Source organism: Suncus etruscus, chromosome 9 (genome assembly GCF_024139225.1).
Source record: "Suncus etruscus isolate mSunEtr1 chromosome 9, mSunEtr1.pri.cur, whole genome shotgun sequence".
NCBI lineage: Eukaryota > Metazoa > Chordata > Mammalia > Eulipotyphla > Soricidae > Suncus > Suncus etruscus.
The window spans coordinates 99562979-99587601 of record NC_064856.1 but is presented as its reverse complement, the minus strand read 5'-3'; the positions used below and the strand labels follow the sequence as shown (position 1 = coordinate 99587601).

The following is a 24623-nucleotide window of genomic DNA, read 5'->3' as shown; positions in this document are numbered from 1 at the left end:
AAAAGCTCAGGGACATTTCTACTCCTGAAATGAATAGCCAACTGTGTTGCATTAATTTAGAATTCTGAGACCACTAGACTGACACCCAGTGGTAATCAGAAAAACTTCAAAATCAGTTATCAAACTCAAATATTTTTCCTTTGAATTTGGAACCACACTAATTATCTTAATCAGAAATAACTTCTGACCCTTTGTATTCAGGGAACATTTATGTTTATATGGAGGTATTTATTGAACTGTTTCTGATACTAGGGATTGAACAAGATTTAGCCACATATCAAACAAGTCCCACACTTCAGTGCTTTATCTCAGGCTCTCAAACTCAGATGATTATATATATATATATATATATATGGTTTTTGGTTCTTGGGTCACACCCGGTGACACTCAGGGGTTACTCCTGGCATTGCACTACCCTACAAAAATAATCACACAGCTTTACCAAACAAATGCCCAAGTCCACCTGATCACAACAAATTAGTTCTTTATCTATTTGTTCTTTTTAGATATTTATTTTTAATTCTCCACCAAAGGTTCACATTGATGTTTATTTCTTTATTCTTTTTTATTTATCCAATGTGTATTTATCCAATGCAATCAAACTTGAAATAGCTATGCTATTAAGTGCATTTTTCTTTCTTTATTGTGATTGAGTAATATTTGATTATGTGTGTCTATATATATTTGTTGTGGTGGTTGTTTTTGTGCCACACCCAGTGACACTCAGGGGTTACTTCTGGCTATGCACTCAGAAATTGCTTCTTACTAGAGGGACCATATGGGATGCTGAGGATTGAACCAAGGTCTGTCCTGGGTCAGCTGCATGCAAGACAAAAGCCCTACCACTGCACTATGGCTCAGCCCCTGATTATGTGTATATTTTTACTACATAATATTTATCCATTTCAGCAACACTTAGCTTTTATAATATCTGGTTATTTCACATAAAACCGCAATAAATATAGTTATGTAAATAATTTGCGAGTATTTTTTTCTTTAAATAAGAGCTACCAAGTAAAATTTCTTAAATATTAATTACATGTATTTTTTAAAACTACATATTGTTATCTATGGTATTATACCAATGAATATTTTTTCAACAATGTACTAATTAATTTTTAGAGTGAGCGAAAAATAAAGGTTATAGATGAAAAATATATAAAATAAAATTGGACAGTACTAGATTATATATGATCAAAGTCAGTGAACATAGATTCAAATTATTGAATAATGTAAAAATAAAAGTCTTTCAGAAATTATTGAAGAAAAATATTCAGGACCTCAAGTTCAATCAGAACAAAATTATATGTCCAAGAAAATATAAATAACAGTAAATTGTAATGGTTTCAGTTTTCAATGGAAAGTATTAAAATATATTTCTTTGCATGTTAGTAAGATAGAAAAATTAAAATCTATCTGAATATCTCAAAGTGATACAAATGACAAATTTACAGCAAAAAAGAGCATAATATTTGAGTTTGTTTTATATATGTGTGTGAAATTATTGATATTAATATAAATGAAATTCATGAAATTTGAATAAAAGGAGTATAATATTATAAAATATGCTGTCATCAATTTATTACACTTGGCTATTAAGAGTTTATTTGGATGGAAGTAAATATTTTTGATGAGAGGCTCCGGGTTTATTTCTTATACAACATGGTGCCCAAACACAACCTAGATTGACCACTGAGCTCATTTAGGACTATCATGGGCTATGGTGGTTGAGGTCTTAAAACACCAACATCACTGAAATATTACTTAGAGGAAAGTTGGATGTGAAGTTACTACTCGAAAACCTGAAGGGTTAATGAAACATAAATGTCCCAGTAGTAAATGGTGAATACCAACCACTATAAATTTTAACTCTATGCTAAAGCTTAAACTTAGAGATGCATATTTTAATTCATAAAACCTTAAGATACATAATATAACTTGTAAAAATCTGAAATTTAGTAACAATAAAACATTAGTGACAATAAAATATGACAGATATAAAGATGGAGTAAGAAACAATATTTAAAACGTATGAAGTGATTTAGTTTATCTTAAAATTGGTTGAGAAAAAAATTTTTAAAAATGTGACATCATTGTCCTAGTTACGTTTCCATAGTTGATTTGAGCTAGTGGTTATAAAGAAAGTTATTTTATTATTATGTAAATTACAACTGGTGATTTTTTTTCCAGACGCCATGGGCTTAAATAAAATTAATCTATCCTTAGAAAATACTGAAATAAATGGATCATAATGTAAACAACAGATACTTAGGGGATACTTTCCCTTTTTCCCTCTCTGCTAAGACAAGCACTGTACCATCATGAAATTATAGGCATGTTGCCAGAGGACATATGTGAGGCCAAGTGGATAATTGGACACATGGGAGAGGCTGACAACATGAAAATGGATGGGATTCCCTTCTTAAAATAGAGACTTTTGCTGGTAAGAGTTAGGAATTACCAATGATCACCAGACAGGATCCAAGAAACGTTAACATACAATCCATTGCCAAGGAGAAAGAGACTCACATCCAAAAAAGAGGAAAGTACCTAAAACTGTAAGGTGTCATTTATATATATATATATATATATATATATATATATATATATATATATATATATATATATATATATATATATATATTTTGTTATTTTTCTTTTGGGACCACACTCAGCAATGTTCAAAGCTCACTACTGTATCTGAGCTCAGAGATAAATTCTGGCAGTGTGGGGAGACTGTAAGTAGTACCAGGAAAAAAACTGACTAGGCTACCAGCAATACAACCATGGTCCCTGCTATACTAACAACCTGAGGTTGGGTATTATGTTTAAAATAAATAAATGGATTAAAGGCCTATAAACCTAAGAGTAGTGTGACATGCCCTGTTTTTGAATTCATTTTAGCTCTGTATTTTATTCACTCATTAGCATTTTCTTGCAAGGAAAATTCTTATTGATTTTCATGCACTGAATTTGATGTCAATTATTTTCCCACGGTTGGATACACACAAAACAACACACACACAAACACACACACACATACACAGAGTCACAAACTAAAATCTTCCTTTGGATTTTGTCTAATCAACCCTTTTTTGAGGGGGAAGTTTTGAAAAGTTATACCCAACAGTGCTCAAGAGCTATTCTCAAAATGGTGATTGTTGGAGAGTATGTGGAGCCAGGAATTAAATCTGAGTTGACAAAAGAGACTTAATACCAGGTGTCTGTTCAATCTCAGACTTGATCTGATTGATATACAAATTCATTATTACAGGGGTTAAGTCCAAGAAATCATATGTAAACTAAGATAATGCACAACCTAGTGTCTTTGCAAGCACCCTATTGTATTAAAAAACTTTTTTTATGCCTCTTACTCTTTCACTGATTTTTTTTTCACAATCCCATATCACTAATCCTAACCCTAAACCTAGATGCTCTGAATTCCTCCCATCACACCAGGTGCGTGTGATGACACAACATCATACCTGCTTAGTTTACACACTTTTTTCTCATGTTTCAAACTTTTAGAGTCCTTTATATTTTTCTTTTAACAAAATAAAGCACAGGAGGGCCCGGAGAGATAGCACAGCGGTGTTTGCCTTGAAAACAGCCGATCCAGGACCAGAGGTGGTTGGTTTGAATCCTGTCCCAGATGGGCCCCCATGCCTGCCAGGAGCTATTTCTGAGCAGACAGCCAGGAGGTAACCCCTGAGCACCACCGGGTGTGGCCCAAAAACCAAATAAATAAATAAATAATAAATAATAAATAAATAAATAAATAAATAAATAAATAAAATAAAGCACAGGATATTTGATTAGAAACCCATGTGTTTGAGTTCAGTCTGGTCTAAACTCATTATGGAGAGAGAGAGTATGCTATTTAGTGATTACCTTGTATGTTGTCAAACTTGGCTCAATCCCCAGCACCATGTTTTTCAGAACACTATCAGGAATAACATCTGAACACAAAGCTTGGAATAGTCTTTTAAAACTATCTCTTGTAGCTTCAAATGAGCCTCTTGTTCAATCAAATGAATATGTTGTGTTGCCATTAACTTTTTATTCTTGTTGTTTTTGTATCACACCTGACAACGCTCAGGGGTCACTTCTGGCTCTGCATACAGAAGTTGCTCGTGACAGGCTCAGAGAAACATATGGAATGCTGGGATTTGAATCAGGTTCCATCCTGTGATGGCCTTGTGCAAGGCAAATGCTTTACCACTGTGCTATCACTCCAGTCTGGCCAATAATTTTCTTACACCATTTTTCTTTATGCATTAACTTTTGGAGTTTGAATGTTCATCATTCACTTATAGAGACCTAGTGGACTTGTGCAATGGCTATAAGGTGGTACTTTGTGAACCTTATGAGAAATAGCATTAAATTTGAAAACTAACATTACACTTTTTCACAGGGGAATGATATAATAATTGTAGCAAGAATTAAAGAATTGTAGCAAGAATTAAAGAACCAAAGTAGTAAGAATTAAAGAATTTGACTTAATTGATGCCTTCCTTAAAAGTAATAGATTAGATTTGAGTTTATTTGTCCTGGCACATAGTAATCTTTTTTTTTTTTTTATCTTTTAAGAATGAGGACTGCCTTTGAATAGCATTTGCCACTTTAGTTCTTTGCAGAATCAAGTATATGCACCATAGTGGATATAACAATTTTACTGAGTCGAGTTTGATCCCAATAGTTAAATAACTGAAACCCAGAAATTTCGAGTACTTTAATGTTAGTGAAAAATCAGGCAGAAAAAAATGTATGAAGTGGAGGTAGTAGAGAGAGTTAAAAAAAATGCCTTATTTATCTTTACTGATTATGCAGTAAGCATTTGGTAAATTTCTTTAAAGGATGGATTCCTTAATTAATAATATTGCTAAAGTAATTGCATAGATTATATAGTCTCTAGAGCCATAATAGTAAAATATAATCTCAAGCATCTTCACTAGCAAGCATTGTTCTAAAATCATAATTTTATTGCCGCTTAAGAAAAGTCAGAAATAAATGTAAACACTTCGGAAATCAAACTAAATTTCCGTTAGGTCTCATTTGAATTCTTTGAAAATAGAATACGAAATGAGGAAAATAAATGGAAGGCAAAGATATAAATGTGAATAAAATCAGGTCTCTTTGATCTATAAACTTGGAAAACCAATTAAAATAGATATAGCTAATTTCTTTATTTTCACAGATGGAAGAGCAGAAAAAACAGGCAAAAGTAAATCTCACTGCCATGACAGAATTTGTTCTTTTGGGGTTTTCTGATATTCCCAACTCTCAAATGTTACTTTTTGTCATATTTTTCTTTGTGTACTTGGCTATTGTGTTCGGGAATGGCATCATTGTTCTCATAATCATCTTGGACCAGTCTCTTCAAACTCCCATGTATTTTTTCCTTGGTAATTTCTCCTTTTTGGAAATCTGCTATGTCTCTGTCACTCTTCCAAGAATGCTCAAAAATCTTTGGACCCAGAGAAGAAGCATTTCTTTATTTGCCTGTGCAACACAGATGAGTTTTGTCCTTACGCTAGGAAACGTGGAGTGCCTCCTTTTGACGGCAATGGCGTATGACCGCTATGTTGCCATCTGCAACCCTCTGCACTATCCAATGGTCATGAACCAGAAGTTCTGTGTCCAGCTGGTGGCTGCCTGCTGGTTTACTGGTATTACCACAGAGATAGGTCAAACCAGCCAGATTTTCTCTTTATCATTTTGTAAATCCAACCAAATCAATCACTTCTTCTGTGACATCCCTCCAATGCTCAAGTTGGCCTGTGGGAACACATTTATGAACGAGATGTTGGTCTTCACAGTTGCCGTGGTATTTGTGATGGTTCCTTTCCTGCTAATCCTTGGATCCTATAGTAAAATCATCTCCACCATCTTGAAGGTACCATCTGCAACAGGACGTTCCAAAGCCTTCTCGACTTGCTTCTCTCATATCATAGTTGTGGTTTTATTTTTTGGATCGGCAGCAATCACTTATTTAAGACCCAAATCCAAAAAGTCCTCCAGAGCAGACAAGTTTTTTTCACTTTTCTATACAATAGTCACCCCAATGTTTAATCCCATAATATATACTCTAAGAAATAAGGATGTTACCATGGCGTTGAAGAAATTGCTGCCTTAATTTTGCATTGGCAACTGAAGTTACTGTCATTTTCCATTTAATTCTGCTATTGCATAATTATAAAATATTGGTAAATAACATTTCTACTTCATTATAGATTTATTATCTTTATTTATTGGTGGAATTACACTTTTGAATAATTAATTGGAAGTATATCCACTGTTTATCTTGCCATAAGAAAGTAAGTATTCAACTAGTTTGTAAACACATTTGTCTATTTTATATCTCTTACCCCCTTACATTGGTTGTGATATGTAAAAGTAAAAGACGGTATCTCTTACCTATTAATGTATATGTCAAGTATATCCTTCCCAAAATCTAAAGTGACTATTTTGGATATTTATTTAATTTTATTAACATTTGACATTATTATTACACTTTAAGAGTACAAATATCTATATAATCATTTAGAAAATATATATTAAATTTATATTATAATTTGATATGCTTTGCCTAACACAGTCTGAATATGTCTTTTTATATTCTTGGCAATTTCTTGCATCCAAGGAAAGTATGGCATAGTGGGTAGGGCATGTGTCTTGCAAGTGGCCAACCTGGATTCAGTTTCTTGCATCCTATATGATCCAACACCGTTTAGCCTGCTAGCAATAACTGTTGAGTGCAGAGCCAAGACGACCCTTGAGTGACACCAAATGCAGCTCCCAAAAACAAAAACAAACAAACAAAATCAACTGAATAAAACAAAACTAAAAGTGTGCAAACCTTATTGCTATAGCCAGAGTGATAATACAGCAGGTAGGGCATTTATCTTGTATATGACTGAACCAGGTTTGATCACTAGGATCCCACATATTCTTCCAAGCACTGCCAGGAGTAATTCCTGAGGAAAGAGCCAAGAGCTAGCCTTGAGCATCAACAGGTGTGCCCATCCAATAAAACAAACAAACAGACAAATAAACAAAAAACTGCCCAAACATCAAAACAAATGAATAAACTTTAGGTACAATTTTAGTACATAGATATTTATGCTACTATATTTTTTGCCTTCTTCCTTACTTTGCATATATTTTAATTTCTCCTTTTCTTTTTTATCTTTGTTTCTATATGTGGCCTCAATGTTTAGGAAAAAATCTCGAGCTTTATCTTAAGTTATTCTTTATCAGTTTATAAAATTGAATTGAAAATGAAATAATTGCCCTTTTGCAGATAAATTATATATGACTTTAATCCACATTGACTTAATATAATTGTTCTTTGTGATATTTTGCATTGATTCATCATGTTTAATCAAACATTAAAAATTATGTGAAACTACATGAGTTATTCTCAGCAATATTTATTAAGTTGCCTTTATTCTAAAAGATACTACTTGATGGATCCAGAATAATAGTACAAATGGTAGGGCATTTGGCTCGTATGTGGCTGATCCAAGTTCAATTCCCAGCATTCTATATGTCCCTTCAAACCCACCAGGAGGAACTGTTGAGGTCAAAGTCAGAAGAAACCTAGAACACTGCTGTGTGTGACAAAAACTGAAACCAAACAAAAATAATAATCTACTTGATTATTCTAATAAACCATTTATTCTAGCAAAATAGCAGAATCATTCCAGTAAACAAAATAAATGTACCATTAGGAAACAAGTCTTGCATTTCTCTAGATGTATCTCATTAAAATATACATGATAGGATTTTGGACCTCTTCTCTACCAAATCAGAGCAGAAAAAATGACAATCTGTGTGCAAAGTATTCATCTTTAACTTTTATACTGGAGCTAAACCCCAGAATGGTATGTTCTGTTGGTTTATTGTCTGATCTGCTGATGCAGTGGGAGACAACATGTGAAACCCAATCCCTCTGTCTCCCCAAACTCTGTTTTGATTTTTTTAAGTCTGCATATTTTTTATTGTATTTTATTAAAGCTATGTGTAGCTGAAACTCCTCAAATAACAAGGGCTCTTAGTTCACCTGCTATTTCTGGAGATATCATGGCTTCATGAAACAAAAAATAAGACACGTTCTGATAAGGCATATTAAATGATAATCTTGAAGAAAGGAATGTGGGGAACCAGGAAGTGACTGCTTGTGTTAATACACCCAATTTATCTACCAGGACCCATGAGTCTCTAGGGAGGTCCAGACTGGCAAAATTTGTAGGAATTCCTACAGCATGTAAACACTATTTTCCTGGTCTCCATCTAGGATTTCCAGTTTTGTCTTTTTCCTACTCTCACAGACAAGAATCCAGGAGAAGATGACAGCAGAGCTAAGAAATGTTAATACAAGTGGCGGAAGAAAGTAGAAACCAGTAAAATCCACAAGACTTGATCTTCTTCAAAGGAAGAAAGCAGCCCCCTAAAATAAAAAGGCAAATTAAATATTAGAATAAAGAAGATCCCAGAAATGGAATATGAGACTTTTGTGTTTGTAAAACTGCCTTTCTGAGATTTACACAAATTACTGGGCCTGCTTTATAGTGCATAATTCATTCTTAAGAACTTGTCAAGAGGAAAAAGACTTTGATATGTTTTCTATTTTATTTTATGCTTGTTTGTTTAATTTTTTTTAAATCAATATATTGTTGTTCCTACTGAAAATTTGTTCCGGAGTGGGATCATTCTTTACTCTTTCCCTTGGGATTATTTAGAATTGTCAGAAATCTAAAGGTGCCCAATCTGAAATCTTTGGGATAGCAAAAAGACTGGGGACAAATTGATTTAGTTTTGATTATATTGTGGTTCTTTATATTCCAAAATTTGGCTCCCTGTCTAATTAGATATTTCAAAAGTAAGAGTTAATAATGTGGCTAGTATTTTAGTTTCAGGAAAAATGGAGAACACTTAATAAAGCTGGAATGTGTTATCTTGACATATTTTTTAATTTCTTCATCTGCATACCCATTTATACAGCTTTTTATTTGAAACATTACTTCTTGTATATCATCATGAATCATTCAGGAATTGAGGCTTATATTATTCTGTTCCATGTACACTGTCTATGATCACTAAAGACTGTTCATTTGTTAACTGGTCTAATTAGATATTTCCAAATCAGTTTAAATGTTAAATGCTGTCCCTTCTTTCTTTCTACCCTCTCTCCCTTCTACATTCCCTCTCTCCTTTCCTCCCTATCTTCTTCCTCCCCACCTCCATCCTTCCCTTCTTCCTTCCTCCTTTCTTCTCTTCTTTCTTTTTCTCCTTTTCTACCTCCTTCCCTTTCTCCTTTCCTCATTTCTTTTTCCTTTTTACTTCCTCCCTCCTTCCTTTCTTCTTCCTTCTTGTCCTACCTCCTTCCCTCCCAATAAAAAAAGAATGTTAAATGCTATTATAATAATAATGTATTGTAAATTTAAAAATGCCCGGGACTTATATAACATACTCAAATAAAGAAGAAATACATATTTCATTAAGTAATACATTAGATAAGTGATACAATAATAACATATGAATAAAATAATTTAATGTAAAATGTTAAAGAAATTATATGAATAAAATGATGAAACTAAATTTGTAGCATTAGAAAAATTTAAAGAATTAATTAAAGAATGTAATTAAATGTAATTAAAGAACAAAAATATTTCTGCCTAATACTTTTACAAATTGAAGTGTTGCAGTGTACACTTACATGTAAACTATATTCTTTGCATAAATTATACTAAGTTTATCAGAAAATCATTAATAGAAAACTTGGTTTATATTTCTTTTTATTTGTTTGTTTTTTTGTTTTGTTTTATTTTATTTTGTTATTTGTTTTTGGGATACCCTAAGTGCTCAGGTATTATTCCTGACTCTGCACTCCTGGCAATATGCAGGCAACATCTAGGATTTGAGAACTTGAAGCAAGGTTGGCTGAATACAAGACAATCAATCACTCAACCCTCTGTGCTATTCCTCCTGCTCCTTATGTTCCATTTTAAAGTGACAAAAAAATAATTCCAGATAGTTGTAATTTACAAAAATAACATTAAAACATAAGCATAATAGCTTATTTTTTTTCTCATTTGAATCTACAAACAAATGTCAGTAAACTATGAGCTAGTGAGAAACATTAATTAACATGCTGAATTATATCAATTAACAAGTGCTCATCATCAAAGCAGTCATTCATAGTCATATCTCAGCAGTAGGGCAGAACACCTCATTTTTTGCCCCCACCATGAATAAACAAACAAAAGCAACCTTTATTGTTTGCAGGAGTGAAGGAGAAAAGGGCCAAAGGAGTTGCAAGAAAAAGCCATGCCACAGTTCCCATGTGAACGTCACTGCCAGTCTACTATTTATAACAAGGGATTTAACAAACCAAACAAATACCAGTTTTAGGGAGGTTCAATCTTATTCCTCTGTTTCTGCTGTAAGTGTATCTCTTTGTGTAACTCCTTGATGGTTCACTCTTTTTGTGTTTTCTCTGGTTCTCACAAATCATTATTGAGACCAATCCCAGCAAAAAAATTCTGGATTCTAATAGGTAGTCCACACAGTTTCTTGTTGGCTATCTATGCCACAAGTTCAATTTCCTATTCAGCCTGGTCCAGGCTTTCTGACAAAGTGGCCACAGTTGCATGATGGAGCTGGTATTGCAGTGTCAGGGAGGTAAAGAAAATTGGGGGTAAATTCTTTGATAAATTTTGTTTACATTCTAATATATATATTTCTATCATTTCTAGGCATAGAAAATACTGATTTAAGTACATTAAACAATTAATTGTCACTTATCTTTTTGTTGTTGTTGTTGTTGTTGTTTTTGGGTCACACCTGGCAGCAAGCAGGAGTTACTCCTGGCTATATGCTCAGAAATAGGTCCTGGCAGTCTCAGGGGACCATATGGGATGCTGGAATTCCAACCACTATCCTTCTGCATGTAAGGCAAATGCCCTACCTCTATGCTATGTCTCCGGCCCCTAATTGTCATTTACTTGAAATAAAAACAATTATACTTATCACCACTAGTTCAAGTCAGCTATGAAAAAACATGGAGGGCTTATATCCTGTCATTGTTCCCCCTCTTCCAATTAAGGTCATCAAAGACATCTTTCTATAGATGGGGATGGATATTATCTTGAAAAACAAATACAGCGTGTATTATGCTCATTTTGTTTAGTGGCACATTTTAAAAATTGTAGTTTGTTCTTTTGCTCACTCTTGACTTTTTCTTTTTATGAAATTTTAATACAGAATAAAGGAGTATATTCCTGTAATACAGGAGTTGTGGTGATGCATCTCTGCATTTGTCCATGGTTTCTAAGATCCTCAATATTTTCAGAAATGAAGTACTGAAGGAGAGACAATATGAAATTTCTTACTCATGAACAAATTTAAATTGCAATGATGGTTAATAAAATGGGTGATATTTCATCCTCTCATGTGAACTATTTCTTCATCTGTTAACAACTTTCTGTTTTAATTTGGTGTATCTATATCATTAAGAAAAGTTATGTAAGTGAAAAATATATAAAATATGCTTGTGTTTTCTAACTTTTTCAATACAAGTGTTGACTTTACATTCCAGTGAATTTGAACCCTTTAGATTTACTTATTACTGTAGTTTATTTTAGTTTTGTATTTAGTTCTAGCTTTTAAAAAATATTCATCTATTTTTGCTTGTTTGCTTGTTTGGGAGCCTACACAGTGATGCTTGAGGGTTACTTTCGGCTCTGCACTCCAAACTTAATCCTGGCATTATTGGGAGGATAATACCAGGTGTCTGGAATGTCAGTCCCATAAAAGGCAAGTGCCCAGACCACTGTAACATCTTTTCAGCCCCAATAATTAAATTTTCTTTACTCAAAAATTATTTCTAAAATGTAGTAATATGTTTGTACTTTGAAAAATATTTCTACTTATAAATCCTTTGAAAGATCCCTAATTAGTGTAAATAAATTATAATAAATTCTCTTTTTCCATCAAATATTACAATTTGTCCAAATATTCTTTTAAATATTTTGCCCAAATTGATGTTTTTATAGCTTGTGTTAAATTGATAAATCTTCATGTATGAGTGTTATTATTTGATTTCTATCTCTCTCTCCTTATTTTGTTGGCCTTAGTACTTTTCTCTATTCATACTTGCTGATTCTCAGTGCTATAATTCTTAGACTGCTTTTAGCTTTCTCCACTTTAAGCTGTTTAATCAAAGATGCACATGTTTGATCACTGTATATGTATACTAAATGTTTACTTGAATATAATTTTAGATAACAGGTCTTGCATATAAAAAGTGGGGCCAGAGAAAGTACAGAGCTTGCCTATTATGTGGCCAACATCAGTTCAATACCCGGTACCATATATGATTCCCTGAGTATTGTCAGGAGTCATCCTTCATAACAGATCTGGAGTTATCTTTAAGAACCACTGGGTATGAGCAATATATAGTGAAATAAAAATAAAAAGGGAAAACCCATATACATATACACAAACATGAACATACTGATAATAGTGAATAAAAATCTGATCATTGATGTTATTGTTTACATCTCTGAGCATATTTTTCTGTTAGTTCTTCCTTTGTATTTTGATTATTTAATAAACTCCTGTTATCAATGTAATCAAAATAATGTGTTGTAGTGGTAGTAGTGTGGGTAGACACACAATTCTGGGTGACCTAGGGACGTTGGGTACTGAAAATAGTTGTCCAGGCATTTCCAGGAGTAATCCTTTATAATAGATTCAGGAAATAGTCCCAAGTGCCACAGGTTTAGCTATTGTGGTACTCAAGTAAAAATTATTACATATATTGAATATTACATATAGTTATATAATAAATATACTTATATGTATTCTGTAATGCATAATATATCATATACTTTTATAATATTCTCTGTGGATGTGGATAAATAAAATGAAAATTGATCATTTTTACTCTGTTGCATTCAGCCCTTAGCATGGGCTTGGATGGAGATGAAGGTCTTTGTCCTTAGGCTCCCACCACGAGGTTTCATCCCTCATTAACCAGCAGGTCATCATCTTCAGGTGGTCCCAGAGGGAATCAGACTCGCTCAGACAGACTTCAGGGAGTATCAGCTTTATTCATACACTATCCACCATATGTGTGTTCAATCTCAACCATTTAGCTTGCCCTGCATCTTAACTTCTTTCAGCCATGTCTCCTCCTCTTACCTCTCCATCCTGGCCAAGACCCTAATCCCTTGGGTCAAAGGCCTTATCTAACCTTCCCAAGACCCCTCCCAGGAATGGGCCTGGTCTTGCAGGTAAAGATACATGTAATATCCAGGGTGGAGTCACATTACTCTTCTGTAAAGAGTGATGTGAGTTATTTACTAACTTTTTATTTTATGTCTTTTTAATTTAAACTGTGCATATGCAAATAAAACCATCTCTACAGGCAATGACTTGTTACCAAGATTTATTGTTAGGAATCGGTATCTGAAAGAACACACAAAGCAAATGGCTTTGTATCAAAGAGTTTTATTAAGCACAAGTTATGCAAGCATTGTGTTCCAATCTTGACCGAGCAGGGATTTGGAAGGAGAGTGACCCCAACTTTGTGTAAGGGCTCCCTATTATGCTCTAAAACTGCAACTCATGATTTCCTTATGTTATTTAAAATGATTGGTTAGATCAACCTGGAAGATATATCGTTTACATATTCTTGAGAACTATCAGACCACCAGTTTACTCAGTCTATTTGATGGCTTGGCCCTTTGTCCAGGACTTTTTGGAAGATTTAGTACATGATTAGTATATGTCTTAGATTAGTTCACTTTCACCATGCCTCATTACAGAAAGGGCTTGTTGGGGAGGTAACTGAGAGGCTAGCCAGTATGTATAAAATGGTTGACATATTAAGATGGAGGATCTTATGCTAAGTCAAAATAGGGTGGCCCTACCACATGTGAAGAATCACCTATTTTTATGTCTTTTTCCAAGAATAAGTAGTTCTGTACATGTTTATATAAAGATCAGAAATTGCATTGCTACTTTCTATGTTTAAAAATAATAAAGGGAACAGAATGAAAATATAGCAAGTAGACTACTTGCCTTGCCTATGGTTGGCCTGACATAACCTATGACCTTTATGGACAATCCTGAGTACAGAGTAAAAGTAAACTCTGAGTACTGACATTTGTATCCCAAAAGTTCCCCAAAATAGATAAGATTATGTGCCTATAATGCAACAGTCATAAATCTAGGTAGAAAAAGTAAACACTGCTCAAGAATAAAATAAAAATTAAATGATTCACCAAGAATTTAAGAAAATACATAAATCACAAATACTAAATATAGAATACAAAAGTTAAATATAAAATAATATGGGGTTGGAGTGGTGGCACAAGGGGTAAGGCACCTGCCTTGCCCACACTACCCTAGGACAGACCATGGTTCGATTCCCTAGTGTCCCATATGGTCCCCCAAGCCAGTGATTTCTGAGACCATAGCCAGGATTAAACCCTGAGAGTCACCGGGTGTGGCCCAATAAACAAAACAAAAAATAATATAAAATAATCAAATAATGAAAACATATCATTAAAAGCAGTTCAAAAATTTGGCAGAAATATTGACATCTATCAGGAAAATAAGTTGGATGTAAAGGAATTACTAAAGTTCAGAATCATAAGAAAACATTTTGATAATTTTAAGACATTACTCTTGAATAATTTTAAATAGCTATAGCTATCTGATAGAGGTGAGTTCAATGTAAAGCAGTGCTGTTTAAACAAAAATAGAGTATCTTCCCCATTATGTGATGTCATGCAGATAGGAGAGACTTCAACCAAAAAGGCGGGACTACATACATCACAAACAATCAGTAACTGATGGGAGATATTTGGTGACAAATTGTTAAGGGAATTATATTATAGACAACCCATTTTTATATAACTAGCTACAAGTAAATATTAATGAACAAAGTTGATACATTTGTAACTTAGAAGAGACTAATGGTATCTAATTACATGGTTAAGGTGATTTCCAGAAGAAATTTTGCTTTTATTTGCTTGTTTAGGGGCCACAGTAAAAAGTGCTAAGGAATTTTCCTGACTCTGCTTAGGGATTACTCCTGGTAGACTCAAGGGACCTTGTATAGAACTGCAAATAAAACCCAGATCAGCAGAATGTAGGGCAGATGCCTTATCAGCTTCAGCCCTTCCAAAAGAAATTTTAGTGTGACTTTATTTTATATGTCTATAATAAAGATACAAAATATAAGTAAGCTACAGAACTATTCAATTTGTCTGCAAAAGTAGAGTAAATACAGAAAACTGAGAACCGGAGGATCAATAAATACAGTGTCATATATCCAGACATTTAAGATAAGGTTTAAGACAAATGAGCTGTTATATGAATTTTAAGATCTGAAGTGTATTATATTCAGGTTTCAGATTAAAAATGGTTTCTAGGGGCCAAGGTGGTGGTGCAGTGGTAGGCCGTTTGCCTCTCCTGGCTGACCTAGGACAAACTGCAGTTCTATCCCCTGGTGGACAAACTGCAGTTCTATCCCCTGGTGTCCCATATGGTCCCCCAACCCAGGAGTGATTTCTGAGTGCATAGCCAAGAATAACTCCTGAGCATCACTGCGTGTGGCCCAAAAACCAAAAAAACAAACAAACAAACAAAAAAAGGTTTCTAACAAGTTATTTTACTTTCAGAATATACTGTCAAGCAAAGTATACATAAAATACAATTATTTTGTTGTATAAATATGGATTTAAGATGTGAGGTAAGATGGCTGCCATTTTTTCTCAATATTTTCCTGGATATGAAAAATGGCAAACAATTTTGAAAATAACGGTTTGATTCTCTTCTGTGTTTAATAATGTTTCTTACACTGTATATTTTGCGGTACAATAAAATTTTAATATGTTACTTTCCAGGGTGCCTAAATAAGCCTCCAATTTTGCGTATAACCATCTAGATGTTTGTTAAAAGAGGCACCTAATGCTCACATCAATAGAAAATATTCAGTGTTCCACTTTTGAAACAAGGTATTACTACTTAATATAGCAAAGTGATCTAATATACCAAGTTCATTCAACATATTATATGATTATGGTTTCTAAGTGTGGATGTTCTAAAATCTGGACTCTAGTTATAAATACATTATGACTCTAAAATTAAGGAAGATACACTACATAATTTAGCTGGTGTCTAAAATATAGTACATATTTTGATTTCCCTAAAAATCAGTAGTGTTTTCTCACCAGTAATGCTTTCCTATTATGAGAAAAATTATGTCAAGAATGGGCTGAGGTGAGATTAGGTCATCTACAGAAAAAGTAGCTTTGAAAATTATACCCAGATGCCTGCCAAACAGAAGTAGTCATTTGTGGCATAAACAATGTTCCTCAGGGAGAGTAGGACTACTTGCTATTTAAGAGTAGCTAAAGTTTCAAGTTAGCCAAAAATATTGCAGTGTGGCAATGATTTCTTCTCTTGAAAGAAAAGTTTAAAATTAATACAGGTTTGACATGATAGACTGCTTCTTTCTAGTTCATAAAGGTAAGCTAGAATTTTGTTGCTATAGCATTTTATCTAAGGAGATCTAAATGTGAAGTTGAAATGAAAAGAGAAAATCAAAGAGCAAGAAAGTCTAAGCTACCTAATGATGTGTTAACTACTCAAGATAGCTCAAACCACTGATAGGTGGCGATAAAATAGGATAGTCGACAAATAGGATAAGTATATATATGTTTGTTTGTGTATATATAGATATATATTTCAAAGAATAAAGCAAGAATATCATTATAATGTAATTTGAATGTGTAGGCAGTATTGGATATTATAAGATAGTGGTATGAAGTGAAACTAAATTGCATGTTAATTTTTTGGTTTGCTTGTCTCATCATGAGTCTGTTCATTTAAACATCTAGAATAAATAGCCTTGGGTTTAATCAACATTAGGTTTTATTTTCTAATATTAAAAAAGATAAAAATTAGTTGAATTTTATTTGATTGCTAGGTAATTGTATGATAATTAACTTTGAATTCAAAGGATTTAGAAAAGTAAGATATTTAACCCCAGGACTATATTTCATGACTGAATTAAAATATATTTAAAATTAACTGTATATAAGATTAATAAAGATGATAAGTTAAAAGTATGAGATTGAAGTAATGGATTCTATAATTTTTCATTCAAGATGAGAGAGGTAATTAAGTATAATAATATTTTATGTATGTATTTTTTTCAGGAAAAGGGGACTTGTATAATAAAATTTTCTCATTGGATTAAAAGGGTTTATAAACAATAATGAAAAACTTTAATATAAAATTCTTGGAATTATAAGATGGAGTGTCACCCAACATGAAAAGAAAATTATGAGACCAGGTAATACAAGAGAAAAATTATCAAAGTATACTAATAATGGTAAGCAATTAGATTTTATCTCTGTACAATAAACTAAATAGCAATGTATACTCTTTTCTCAAATATCACTATAGTACATTCAGTGTATTAAAATTTATTATTACATATAAAAATACCCTAATATTTTATTTTTAGGTTAATTTTATCTGCATGTCAGTTGATTTTTGCAGTGTCAAATGTCATTTCTCAAAAACAGAGCAGGCTAAGAGTAAAAATAATCTGGAATATTATATTGCTATATCCCCAATCTCATTCAGGTCACAGAATATGGATAGTTAAACCTTACAGTTTTAAATGAATTGATGATCTTCAATTTACCATATCTACAGATGGAGAACAAATGAAAGATGGAAAAGGCAAATATCACTACAATGGTAGGATTTGTTCTGTTGGGGTTTTCTGATATTCCCAATTTCCGCTGGACTCTATTTGCAATATTCTTAGTCATTTATCTTACTATCCTAATGTGTAATAGCATCATAATTCTGTTAACAAGCATTGACCCCATTCTCCAGACCCCTATGTACTTCTTTCTCAGCAATTTTTCCTTTTTAGAAATCTGTTATGTAACTGTCACCATTCCAAGAATGCTCACAGACCTTTTGACCCAGAAGGGAAACATTTCTTTCTTGGCTTGTGCAACCCAAATGTGTTTTGTCCTTATGCTGGGTGGCTCAGAGTGTGTCCTCCTAACTGTGATGGCTTATGACCGTTACGTGGCCATCTGTAACCCTCTGCACTATCCTCTCGTCATGAACCACAAAGTTTGTGTCCAGCTGGTGATTTCTTCCTGGATGTGTAGCATTCCAGCTGTCATTGGACAAACATGCCAGATTTTCTCTCTGCCCTTCTGTGGTTCTCACACAATAAATCATTTCTTCTGTGACATTCCCCCGATTCTTAAGCTAGCGTGTGGGGACACTTTTGTGAATGAGATTGCCGTCTATGTCGTTGCTGTTGTATTTATTATGGTTCCCTTTCTTTTGATTGTCGTTTCCTATGGCAAAATTATCTCCAACATTCTGAAGTTATCATCAGCCAAAGGGAGGTCTAAAGCCTTCTCGACCTGTTCTTCTCACCTGATAGTTGTTGTCCTGTTCTATGGAACAGCCACCATTACTTATTTACAACCCAAACCCAATCAATCGGAAGGAGTCGGGAAACTTATCTCTCTTTTTTATACTGTTTTGATTCCAACATTAAATCCCATTATATACACCCTGAGGAACAAGGACATCATGGCATCACTTAGAAAACTGCTAACTAAGCTAATAATCTGACTTGAAATCACAGAAAGAATTTGTTTAAACCTGTGAAAAGCAACAGAAATATATCTTTTAGCTTTATTTAAACGTAACATTTATTTCCAGCATTATCATAATTATCCCATTGTGCCAAGGAAGCTTCATATCATAAGGTTAAAAGGACCCTGTATGGTCAAAAGTCAGATCTTACTATATACCTAAAATATTACTATGAAAGACATGTAATCCACCTTGGTCAAAATAAAAAATTATTATAAAAACTTCAGAGAAACACAGCTTTAAAAAAAAAGTAAGATCATCTGAATTGCATGATCTAATTGGAAATAAATATGCCTTTATTTTGACTGTGAGATACTGAGTTAAGAAATTGGCTGAACAACCGTGAATTATCCAGGAAGTGGGGTTATGTTCTGTGTTGCAATTTTTGTTTTCTTGTTTTTGAGCCACACACAGAGGTTCTCAGGTCTTACATATGATAAGGTTTACCTGCCTCTGATCAGGAATTACTCCTGGGAATTTCAAGGGATCATTTGTAATATTGATGATGGAGCTAGAGTTCTCAGCATACAAGGCAAACTTTACCTTAACTACTGCACTATCTTTTCTGGTGCATAAATTTTCTTTAATCTTCCCAATTAAAGTTTGTTCTCCTCTCTGTCTATGGTTTCTTTAGCCAACAAGAAAAAAAATAGCTTTGATAATATAGGAAGAAGAAAAAATACTAATGCTTTTTTATTTGATTATTTTTGTATTTTTTTCTTATTTATACCACTTGGTCTGGCTTTCTTGTTCTTTTCACTGTGGTCCTTTTAAGACTCCAAACCCCCAAAATGCTCTCTGTTCTTCCAGAACTTACTGTTTCATGGTAGCATTGTTCCCTTTTTTTTTGTAACTTTAAATTTATTTCTGTCTGTATCTAATGAGTAGTAGATGTTTCTGACATTTCCACTTTCGGATATCCATATCAATTCATAGAGGGCTGGAAATGTTACCGATGTAATTAAGCTAGTTTACTTTTTCAATTCAATGATAGAGGAATAAAGAGGACACTAAATACAATGGTGCACTTTTAAAAGAAGAAAGGTTGGGAGTGATACTATAATCGGACAGGCATTTGCCTTTGATGTGTCTGACTCAGGTTTGATTCCCAAAAGTCCTTATGGTCCCCCCAAAACCCACTGAAAATAATTCCTAAGCACAGAGTCAAGAGTAGTTATAAACTTTGCTAGTGTGATCAAAATAAAACACACACACACAAACACACACATACTACACGCAGGGTGAGGGGCAATACTGAGTGGTCTCAATCATCTGTGGTATACACAGAATAACACACAGTATAAATCTGTGAAAAATTCTCAGTCTTGGTTTACAAAAGCTAAGGTTTGAAATACACCTAACAACTTTTGGTGAAAATATTTTCCTTGTGATTTTTTCCAAACAAGATGAAAACAACTTCATATTATACAAATAATAGTTTACCAGTAAATGTTATTTTACATGGTTGTTAAAGAATACTTGGTAAAGGGGCTTGAGAGATAGCACAGTGGTAAGGCATTTGCCTTGCATGTGGCTGACCTTGGATAAACCAGGTTCAATTCCTGGCATCCCTTATGGTTCCCGAGCTTGCTAGGAGCAATTTCTTTCTTTCTTTCTTTTTTTTTTTTGGTTTTTGGGCCACACCCGGCAGTGCTCAGGGGTCACTCCTGGCTGTCTGCTCAGAAATAGCTCCTGGCAGGCACGGGGGACCATATGGGACACCGGGATTCGAACCAACCACCTTAGGTCCTGGATCGGCTGCTTGCAAGGCAAACACCTCTGTGCTATCTCTCCGGTCCCGCCAGAAGCAATTTCTAAGCACAGAGCCAGAGTAACGTCTGAGTATCACTGGGTGTATCCCCAAAACAAATCAATCAATCAATCAATCACTCAATCAATAACTAACATGCTTTAAAAAAAGAATGCTTGGTAAAAATTCTTAATAAATAATACTGAAAGCAAAGAGAATGCTCTCATTCATAGGCAGGCATCTTTATAGTCTGATATTACAGATGACCAGGATCAATTTTGTGGAAATAGAGTAGAATAAATAACCTTGGCAGAAAAAGACCTATTTAAGAAAAATAAAATATACCAAACAAGCAAATAGCAAAGAGATGTACATCAATAGAAAATGTAAGTGTCAGATAGATTCCTGAGATAGAAATAACTATTTTAAGAAGCACTTAAAAACATGTGAAAAAAGAACATTCATCTGCTCATAAGAATAGAGAATATGAACCAGAAATAGTCACCTACCTCCAAAGCACAAAAACATTAATTTGAAAAAATATATGCATGCCTGTGTTCACTAAAGCACTTAATACAACAGCCAGATTATGTCAACAACCCAAATATTCAGTTGCAGGTGATCAGATTAAGCTGTAAATGAATTAAGTTTGGAGAAATAAAATAGTTTAGCAGGAAAGATGCTACTCTAATTCCCTGCACAATATATATGTACATATCAAAATTTTAGCAGGGTAACTAGTTTGGATCATGACACTCTAGCTAGTAGTGGATTCTGGTACTTAATAAAAACTTGTTTTGGCTGCATATCTCTCACTTCACTGTGGAATATTGAAGCACCAGGAAACTATGGTAGTCTATGGGTAGGTTATAGTATCTATTCTTAAGAAGATGTCATATTCAATAATTTCTGCTCATATGTGTAATAACAACACTGTTCCTTAGGAAATACATAGAAATGTATATATCCCCCTATTCTCTGCTAAACAAGTCCAAAGGAGCAATACTGTCCCCCAATAAAGAAATGCACATAAAGAAATGCATAACTAACTGACTATGATTTTTTTAATGAATCTTACAAATGCAGCTTTACTCAAGGATATTGATGCACTTAAATTATTCACCTACTTGTGTTGTCTGCTATCAAATTTTTGGTGTGTGTCACTATTTGTTTTTTTTTAATAGTGGAAGTTACAAAATCATATTCTCAATGTTAACTGCTCTACCCAAAGGTCACCACAATAAACTTGAAGTCACACAAGGTTTTTTATGTTACACAAGATGCTTAGAGTTTTAGGTTTTTGTATGTGAGGTAAATCGATGACAAAAATTGAGAAAATTAAGTGCCATAGAGGCAATGGGTATGTGTGTGCATGGTTCTATGGGAAGGTCACTAGGAAGTTGGTGCCAGGAAAGGAGCACTGAAGAAGGTGTTGGTGGCTAAATACTGTATGATTGAATTAAACTATCAGCAACTATTCTTTTTGGAGTCACACCCGGCAGCACTCAGGGGTTATTCCTGGCTCCATGCTCAGAAATTGCTCCTGGCATGCTAGGGTTGGGGGGGACTATGTGGGATGCTGAGATTAGAACCAATGACCTTCTTCATGAAAGGCAAACGTCTTACCTCCATGCTATCTCTCCAGCCTAGCAACTGTTTTTTAACTCAATCTCATGGTGTTATAATTAAAAATAAATAAATAATGGTGGATTGTTTTTCTTGAAACATGGTGTCATATCATCAATGTATTTAAAATTAAGGATTGATCCTGGAAGTGATACATCTGTTTATAATTATCTAACTAGAACAGAGTGAGATAACAGTCCCTTCCCAATAATTTTTTGCCATTTTTATAAAAAGGGGGATTCAAATGTACCTGACTAATGTGTAAAGACAGAAAATTCAGACTGATTACAATTGACACCTTTAGCTATTCAGACAAAATGTTTCTGGAATTTAAAGGAAAATAAAACTCTCATTAGGCATCTTTTGCAAGTAGTTTTAAAATAATCAATATAGCAGAAGTTTTTAACTTTTAGTGTTTAGACTTAATAATGAGTGCATAAAATATAAATAACATGAAAATTTTAAGTAGAGGTATGGTCAAGCATGTTTCTAATTAGAGTCGACAACTGTATGAAGCCAGGATGACTCAATTAATTAAAGTGAGACCAGGGAAAGAAGTTGATCCCTGTGGCAAATTTCAAATACTTTTTAAGGAGGAAGAAATTGTTAAAAATAACAATGGACTCTGAAGTAGAAGGTTCCAAATCTCTGGTTCAAGTAAATTATATACATATATATTAAAACAATTTTATTTGAATTTAAAATATTTAACTAATAAAGAAAAATATAATTAATTTCAATGCAATCAGGTAAGTAGGATTTTTGTCCATTGAATTAATATACATGTATCTTGCAGAATCAGCAAAGATAAATTACATAAACATTTTTCAAATTCCCATTTTCATTTGATAAAATGTTCTTTTATAGAAAATAAAATTTCTAATTTATCTAAAAGAAAAATAGCAACTATTTTAGAAGAGTTGAAGAAGATTATTTTTAGTAATTTATTAAAATGATAAATGCATGCTTGGCTAGTAATTATTTACTATTAATATTCATGTTTGTAGTCTGTTTTCATAACTTAATTTTATATTCTAATGATCCTGAACCTGTTTTATTTGTAATAAATAAATGATGAGGTGGCAAAAAGATTTCAGGATTTTATGTTTACTCCACATAATTGAACATGCAGAGAGTATAATAATGTATAAACAGAATGGGAGAATCAGAGATTAGTTTACATAGAGAATGCAATCAATAAAATGTACTAATTTATGTAATAAAAATCAATTATTAATCAAGTTTTAGATTCTTATTGAATTCAAATGTAGATTAAAATTCAAAAATATGGTGATGGTGTAGTAAAAATGAAGATAGATTAATTTAGTTATACATGCTAAAATATTTTATTATCAAATCTCAATGACTATCTGACCTGCTACAATATTTTCACCTCCCCTATTAGGACACTTATAAGAAGAAATGCTTAATTGGGTATATAACCAAAAAAAAAAATTCTTCAATCATTAGATAGACTAGGGTACTCTACATGGTAAAATAATTGTATCATAAAATCTTTCTTTATATCATCATGAAAAATCCACTGAATGGCAATGTTTTGCAGAGATCATTGTTCCTGTCTCACATACACTTATATATTTGTTAGTAAAATAATATAGTTTAATTTATTACTCTTTGCAGTGAGTATTTTTCAATTACTTAGCAATCAATATGGGAGCAATGTGGCACATACTGAATGAAATTATGTAATATGTTACTTTTGATAGTGTACTAAACAATCATGCTTAACATAGATAGATGTGAAATAGAAAAGGACCAAGACAGCGTGAGAAGAATTTTTGTTTATATTAGGATAGAGGTGAGAAGAGTGCTCAATATATGCATTTAAGTTAGCACATTACCTGTATTTACATATTTAAGGCAATACCAAATTTAGGAGCCTAGATGATTAATTTTCAATTTCTTCATCAAAGATGGTCAATGGCATAGCAACACATTCATCTGCATGAATCCAAGCACATGTGTGTATGCTAGGGAAAGATTGAAATTACTGACAAGTCAGCTCTATAAGATAGCACTAATAAAGTGAGGACTGTTTAACAGGAGATATAAATTTGTCTTATTCACATGATATGTTTAGATAGATACATATGTGAAAGGTTCCATTATGGTTAGAATTGTATTCTTAAAAATAAATTGTGTGGACTACATAATACAACTCAAATGGGTTCAATCCTGGCATTACTTGCTTCTCCAAGCAAATGATCTAGCCTTGAAGGCCCCCAGTACTACACGGGCATTGGATGGTTGTTAACAACTCAGAGACCAAATATCTGTGCATCCTCAGGTCCTGTCATTGAAGTGCCTGATAATGGACCATTCAAAGAATTAAATCAAAAAAAAAATAGTGTATGATAGTGGATGGTTCTCTCTTATTGTTGAGAACTGTTTTACAGGAAGATCATCAGAGAGCTTTTTTCCTTTCTACTACAATCTGAGAAAAACATCAATACTTTATATATTATAATTTTAAATAACATTGAGCATTAAATATTTATTTTGGATA

At 33.2% G+C, this 24623-nt stretch overlaps 2 protein-coding genes across 2 annotated transcripts; both read left to right on the top strand.

Moving 5' to 3' along the window:
- The first annotated feature begins 5182 nt into the window (after positions 1-5182).
- LOC126017876 (olfactory receptor 10AG1-like) lies at positions 5183-6136 on the top strand. Its single transcript, XM_049779939.1, has one exon. The coding sequence runs from the start codon at positions 5198-5200 to the stop codon at positions 6134-6136; it is 939 nt and encodes a 312-aa protein (XP_049635896.1). The 5' UTR covers positions 5183-5197.
- Positions 6137-10658: 4522 nt separating this feature from the next.
- On the top strand, positions 10659-18696 carry LOC126018671 (olfactory receptor 10AG1-like). Its single transcript, XM_049780769.1, is given in 3 exon segments — positions 10659-10686; positions 17746-17759; positions 17761-18696. Coding segments are annotated over 3 exon segments (978 nt in total).
- Positions 18697-24623: the final 5927 nt, after the last annotated feature.

Excerpts from the sequence above, each read along its gene's own strand:
- LOC126017876 (XM_049779939.1), top strand. The coding sequence starts at position 5,198 with ATGGAAGAGCAGAAAAAACAGGCAAAAGTAAATCTCACTGCCATGACA.